At 48.4% G+C, this 8,351-nt stretch overlaps 1 protein-coding gene across 1 annotated transcript in view; it reads left to right on the top strand.

Moving 5' to 3' along the window:
• The first annotated feature begins 3,528 nt into the window (after positions 1 to 3,528).
• LOC107573198 (ephrin type-B receptor 4-like) overlaps positions 3,529 to 8,351 on the top strand; it is an 18,439-nt gene continuing 13,616 nt past the window's right edge. The window contains exons 1-2 of the mRNA XM_016259645.1: positions 3,529 to 3,532; positions 6,259 to 6,588. Coding sequence (XP_016115131.1) covers positions 3,529 to 3,532; positions 6,259 to 6,588 — 334 coding nt within the window. The remainder of the gene's footprint in view (positions 3,533 to 6,258; positions 6,589 to 8,351) is intronic.

Raw genomic sequence — 8,351 nt, 5'->3', positions numbered from 1 at the left:
CACAGACACACTCACAGAGACACACACACACACATTACACACTCACAGAGTCACAGACACACACACACACACGCACGCTCACAGAGACACGCACACACACTCACAGAGACGCACTCACAGATACTCACACACGCACTCACAGAGACACACACACAGAGAGACACACACACTCACAGAGACGCACTCACAGATACTCACACACGCACTCACAGAGACACACACACAGAGAGACACACACACTCACAGAGACGCACTCACAGATACTCACACACGCACTCACAGAGACACACACACAGAGAGACACACACACTCACAGAGACGCACTCACAGATACTCACACACGCACTCACAGAGACACACACACACTCACAGAGACACACAGACGCACTCACAGAGACACACACACACACACACTCAGAGACTCACACACTCACGCACACTCACAGAGACACACACACAGAGAGACACACACACTCACAGAGACGCACTCACAGATACTCACACACGCACTCACAGAGACACACACACACATGCACTCACAGAGACACACACACACTCAGAGACTCACACACTCACGCACACTCACACACAATCACACAGACACACACACAGAGAGACACACAGACACACTCACAGAGACACAGATACACTCACAGAGACACACACACACAGACACACTCACAGAGACACACAGACGCACTCACAGAGACTCACACACGCACTCACAGAGACACACACACACTCAGAGACTCACACACTCACGCACACTCACACACAATCACACAGACACACACACAGAGAGACACACAGACACACTCACAGAGACACAGATACACTCACAGAGACACACACACACAGACACACTCACAGAGACACACAGACGCACTCACAGAGACTCACACACGCACTCACAGAGACACACACACACACACACTCAGAGACTCGCACACTCACAGAGAGACACACACACTCACAGAGACATACACAGACAGACGCACTCACAGATACTCACACACGCACTCACGGAGACACACACACACACATGCACTCACAGAGACACACACACACACACACTCAGAGACTCGCACACTCACAGAGAGACACCCACACTCACAGAGACATACACAGACAGACGCACTCACAGAGACTCACACACACACTCACTCACAGAGCCACGCACACACTCACAGAGAGACACCCACACTCACAGAGACATACACAGACAGACGCACTCACAGAGACTCACACACACACTCACTCACAGAGCCACGCACACACTCACAGAGAGACACCCACACTCACAGAGACATACACAGACAGACGCACTCACAGAGACTCACACACACACTCACTCACAGAGCCACGCACACACTCACAGAGAGACACCCACACTCACAGAGACATACACAGACAGACGCACTCACAGAGACTCACACACACACTCACTCACAGAGCCACGCACACACTCACAGAGAGACACCCACACTCACAGAGACATACACAGACAGACGCACTCACAGAGACTCACACACACACTCACTCACAGAGCCACGCACACACTCACAGAGAGACACCCACACTCACAGAGACATACACAGACAGACGCACTCACAGAGACTCACACACACACTCACTCACAGAGCCACGCACACACTCACAGAGAGACACCCACACTCACAGAGACATACACAGACAGACGCACTCACAGAGACTCACACACACACTCACTCACAGAGCCACGCACACACTCACAGAGAGACACCCACACTCACAGAGACATACACAGACAGACGCACTCACAGAGACTCACACACACACTCACTCACAGAGCCACGCACACACTCACAGAGAGACACCCACACTCACAGAGACATACACAGACAGACGCACTCACAGAGACTCACACACACACTCACTCACAGAGCCACGCACACACTCACAGAGAGACACCCACACTCACAGAGACATACACAGACAGACGCACTCACAGAGACTCACACACACACTCACTCACAGAGCCACGCACACACTCACAGAGAGACACCCACACTCACAGAGACATACACAGACAGACGCACTCACAGAGACTCACACACACACTCACTCACAGAGCCACGCACACACTCACAGAGAGACACCCACACTCACAGAGACATACACAGACAGACGCACTCACAGAGACTCACACACACACTCACTCACAGAGCCACGCACACACTCACAGAGAGACACCCACACTCACAGAGACATACACAGACAGACGCACTCACAGAGACTCACACACACACTCACTCACAGAGCCACGCACACACTCACAGAGAGACACCCACACTCACAGAGACATACACAGACAGACGCACTCACAGAGACTCACACACACACTCACTCACAGAGCCACGCACACACTCACAGAGAGACACCCACACTCACAGAGACATACACAGACAGACGCACTCACAGAGACTCACACACACACTCACTCACAGAGCCACGCACACACTCACAGAGAGACACCCACACTCACAGAGACATACACAGACAGACGCACTCACAGAGACTCACACACACACTCACTCACAGAGCCACGCACACACTCACAGAGAGACACCCACACTCACAGAGACATACACAGACAGACGCACTCACAGAGACTCACACACACACTCACTCACAGAGCCACGCACACACTCACAGAGAGACACCCACACTCACAGAGACATACACAGACAGACGCACTCACAGAGACTCACACACACACTCACTCACAGAGCCACGCACACACTCACAGAGAGACACCCACACTCACAGAGACATACACAGACAGACGCACTCACAGAGACTCACACACACACTCACTCACAGAGCCACGCACACACTCACAGAGAGACACCCACACTCACAGAGACATACACAGACAGACGCACTCACAGAGACTCACACACACACTCACTCACAGAGCCACGCACACACTCACAGAGAGACACCCACACTCACAGAGACATACACAGACAGACGCACTCACAGAGACTCACACACACACTCACTCACAGAGCCACGCACACACTCACAGAGAGACACCCACACTCACAGAGACATACACAGACAGACGCACTCACAGAGACTCACACACACACTCACTCACAGAGCCACGCACACACTCACAGAGAGACACCCACACTCACAGAGACATACACAGACAGACGCACTCACAGAGACTCACACACACACTCACTCACAGAGCCACGCACACACTCACAGAGAGACACCCACACTCACAGAGACATACACAGACAGACGCACTCACAGAGACTCACACACACACTCACTCACAGAGCCACGCACACACTCACAGAGAGACACCCACACTCACAGAGACATACACAGACAGACGCACTCACAGAGACTCACACACACACTCACACACACACACTCTCTCTCTCTCTCTCGCTGTGTGTGTGATGGTTAATAGAGCTTGATGAAATGCTCTTTTAATGAGCAGGAATTGGTCTGTGGGTGTGGCTGAGGATTATGGGTAATGCGATCCGTCTCTCTCTGCTTCTTTCTTCTTCTCTCCAGGGGAACGTGTTCTTCTGTGAGTGTAATTAGATCGACTGCAGATGACGAGAATCTCGCTGATCGATATCTCATCGCTGTCATTAATCGCTTCTTTATTACGGCTCTACTGATGGGTGAAGTCACTTAGGTTTGGTTAATTACTGGACTTTCTGTTGAGGAATGTGTAACAATTAGAGGAACAGTCTAAACACAAACACAGCTGTGAGCGCCAAAACGTGAACAAACCTTACAGCACTGCTCGTTTATGATTCACAAATTAATAATTCATTTATTTTGTATCTTGTGTCACATTTAACTCACTTCTGCAGACCTCAAACTTTAACTAAACGTATGCACACACACACACACACACACTTATCTCACACTCACACTCACACACACACACACATACACACACACACACTTATCACACACTCACACACACACACTCTCTCACACACACACACACACTTATCACACACACAGTGTGTTTTTGAGTCCTACAAAACACACTCACTCACACACACACACACACACTCATGTGAGTGAGTGAGTGTGTGTGTGTGTGTGTGAGAGAGAGAGTGTGTGTGTGTGTGTGTGTGTGTGTGTGTGTGTGTGTGTGTGTGTGTGAATGAGATAAGTGTGTGTGCGCGTTTTTGTGACAAATGAGGACATAAATGTGTATAATGACAAAATGATAACAGGTATTACAAGGAGAAGGTGACTTTTCAGGACATTACCCCATGTCCCCACTTTTCAAAACGCTTATAAATCACACAGAATGGAGTGTATTGAAAATCTGAAATAGCACAAAGTCTCCTGTGAGGGGTAGGTTTAGGGGTAGGGTTGGTGTAGGGCAATAGAATATACGGTCTGTACAGTATAAAAACCATTACGCCTATGGAGAGTCCCCACTTTTCACAAAAACAAACCTGTGTGTGTGTGTGATAAATGTGTGTGAGTGTGTGTGAATGTGTGATAAGTGTGTGTGAGTGAGTGAGTGAGTGTGTTTTGTAGGACTCAAACACGTGACGCCCGAAGCGCAATGGCGCTACATGTCGATGCGCTGCCCACGAGGCTATCGGTGACGTGTCGTGTGTCAATACCTGATTTGTGAGTAGCCGTAGTTAATACTCACTTGAGGTCAAAAGAGGCAAGCAGAGTGTGGAAGTCTGCAGCCTGAGGTTTATCTCGGTGGATGTTGAAGTCTCCAAGCATAACTAGTGGAGTACCATCCTCAGAAAAGTTTGAGAGCAGCACATCTAATTCATCCAAGAATTATGGATTTAATTTTGGGTATCTATAACGAGACTGATTGTTAATTTTAATGATGATTAACTGTGAACATCGTAGTAGCAGACCGCTGTTTCAGACGGGTAGTTAGACTCGTTAATGAGCTTGTGTGTTTTGTGTGTGTTCTCTCATAGCGTGCGGATCGGGTCAATATAAAGCGTCCATCGGTGGGAGTTTGTGCCGTGTGTGTCCAGACAACAGTAACACACACTCTCCTGGATCCAGTGTGTGTTTGTGCCGCCCTGGATTCCACCGCGCCGCCAACGACCTTCCTGATTCAGCCTGCACCAGTGAGACACACTCACACACACACACACACACACACACACACACTCACACACACACTCACACACACACACACACACACACACACACACATACGCGCAAGGTATGACAGGTATTACAAGGAGAAGGTGACTTTTCAGGACATTACCCCATGTCCCCACTTTTCAAAACGCTTATAAATCACACAGAATGGAGTGTATTGAAAATCTGAAATAGCACAAAGTCTCCTGTGAGGGGTAGGTTTAGGGGTAGGGTTGGTGTAGGGCAATAGAATATACGGTCTGTACAGTATAAAAACCATTACGCCTATGGAGAGTCCCCACTTTTCACAAAAACAAACCTGTGTGTGTGTGTGATAAATGTGTGTGAGTGTGTGTGAATGTGTGATAAGTGTGTGTGAGTGAGTGAGTGAGTGTGTTTTGTAGGACTCAAACACGTGACGCCCGAAGCGCAATGGCGCTACATGTCGATGCGCTGCCCACGAGGCTATCGGTGACGTGTCGTGTGTCAATACCTGATTTGTGAGTAGCCGTAGTTAATACTCACTTGAGGTCAAAAGAGGCAAGCAGAGTGTGGAAGTCTGCAGCCTGAGGTTTATCTCGGTGGATGTTGAAGTCTCCAAGCATAACTAGTGGAGTACCATCCTCAGAAAAGTTTGAGAGCAGCACATCTAATTCATCCAAGAATTATGGATTTAATTTTGGGTATCTATAACGAGACTGATTGTTAATTTTAATGATGATTAACTGTGAACATCGTAGTAGCAGACCGCTGTTTCAGACGGGTAGTTAGACTCGTTAATGAGCTTGTGTGTTTTGTGTGTGTTCTCTCATAGCGTGCGGATCGGGTCAATATAAAGCGTCCATCGGTGGGAGTTTGTGCCGTGTGTGTCCAGACAACAGTAACACACACTCTCCTGGATCCAGTGTGTGTTTGTGCCGCCCTGGATTCCACCGCGCCGCCAACGACCTTCCTGATTCAGCCTGCACCAGTGAGACACACTCACACACACACACACACACACACACACACACTCACACACACACTCACACACACACACACACACACACACACACACATACGCGCGCACACGCACAACGTCTGACCTCTTGCCTGTTCCTGCAGGACCGCCGTCGGCTCCGCGCAGCATCATCTATCAGATCAATGATACGGTGGTGACGCTGGAGTGGTCGGAGCCGCTGGACCACGGCGGGCGCTCGGATCTGTCCTACAGCGTGGAGTGTGTGCGCTGCAGAGGCTCCGGCTGCGTCCCCTGCGCAGACAGTGTCTCCTACAGGCCGGGGCAGGTGGGTGTGACCGGGAGGCGGGTCATCATCCGCGGACTCCTCCCACACACCACCTACACCTTCACCGTCATCGCCCAGAACGGAGTGAGCGCTGTCAGTCACACAAGCCCCGCCTCCAGCTCCGTCAACATCACCACCAGCAGAGACGGTCAGCATGCTCATAACACTTTAGAGGGGTCATGACATGGATTTTTTTATTGTTTTAATATGTTCCTTGATGTTTACTTGCAATGTTTTTTGCACAAAAAATAAATAAATGTGACCCTGGAGCACAAAACCAGTCATAAGGGTCAATTTTTCTAAATTGAGATGTATACATAGGACAATATTTGGCTGAGATACAACTATTTGAAAATCTGGAATCTGGATAAAAATCTAAATATTGAGAAAATCATCTTTAAAGTTGTCCAAATTAAGTTCTTAGCAATGCATATTACTAATCAAACATTAAGTTTTGATATATTTACGGTAGGAATGTTATGACTGCTTTTGTGCTGCAGGGTCACAAATATATGGAAAAATTATAATTTTCAACCCTCATTCTGACCCTCTGTCTAAAACGAGCTGTTTAAGGGGCGGGTCCTTAAGGCTTCTCAGTAATCAGCCACTGTTCTGATTGGCTAATGTCATTGCATAGGAAACCGTATCAACGCCCCCTTGCTATTGCATGCGAGTGTTTTGACAACATGATCAAAATAAAACGGTCATTTCCAGACAAAGCATTATGAAATCATATACTTACAGTTTGTGAAGCAGCTGCAGTCAGATCTAGTGCCGCTTCATCTTTCAACAGATGTTTCTTTGTGATTCTCCCTGACACTGTGCCTCGATTACAAAACAAAATCCTCCGACACGATCCGGGACGCCATTAAAAATAAACTATCCTCTTGTTCCTTACGCTGGGCTCCTTCTGATATCTGTACAAAGACGTGAACGAGCTGTTTAAACCAAACGTGTCGAAGCGAATGTTCTTTCACTGCATTTGTCCTGAAGACAGACTATGTATACTGTATACTGTATCCAGTGTAGACGAGATAGCACAGTGATTGTCATTTCTGTTTGCTTTTGACGCGACACTCTCATTCAGCGTGATCAAGTGTTAGCCGTTAGCAAGTGAACACCAGTGGGCGGAGCCTATGCTGAAAGGGAGACTATTCGTCGATCTCTTGCTCTGGAGGCGTGTTTATGCAAATGTTTGTGCCCCTGTGACATCATCTTGCGCCTCAGATCCAAACGAGCCGTTTTTGGAGCTTGATTAAATAAATGCTTTGTTTATAACGAGGAGGATGTTTTAAGATATGAAACTTGCAGGATGTTTTAATGGTACAAAGACCACATATATGCCAAAAGATCAAGGCAAAATTTGATGACCCCTTTAATAATCATTAATTCTGTAAAAACAGAGAAGTCCATACTACAAGTTGTGATTATAGTTCTGAAGCAGAACTATACACACTCTCTCACACACACTCACACACACACTCACTCTCTCACACACACACACACACTCTCTCACTCACACACACACTCTCCCCCCCACCCCCTCTCTCTCTCACACACACACACACACACTTCTGAAGCGTGTGTGTGTGTGTGTGTGTGCAGTGGCCGTTCCAGTGTCCGGCATCAGGAGGACTATAGCGTCTGAGAGCAGCGTCTCCATCAGCTGGACTGTTCCTCCGCAGACGCAGCACAACATTCTGGAGTATCAGCTGCGCTACAGTCTGAAGGTGAAACAGTCAGACGAGTGTGTGTGTGTGTGTGTGTGTGTTCGTTCCACCTGTGCCTGACCCCTGACCTGTGTGCTGTAGGATCAGGATGACGGATGGCAGTACATCAGCAGTAAAAGCAACTCGGTGGTTCTGAACGATCTGACCCGCGCGTCACAGTACCAGGTGCAGGTTAGAGTCA

The sequence above is a fragment of the Sinocyclocheilus grahami genome, unplaced genomic scaffold, assembly GCF_001515645.1.
Source record: "Sinocyclocheilus grahami isolate Dianchi unplaced genomic scaffold, SAMN03320097.WGS_v1.1 scaffold1890.1, whole genome shotgun sequence".
NCBI lineage: Eukaryota > Metazoa > Chordata > Actinopteri > Cypriniformes > Cyprinidae > Sinocyclocheilus > Sinocyclocheilus grahami.
Note: the sequence above shows the minus strand (reverse complement) of the source record. Positions and strands in the feature narration are given on the sequence as shown.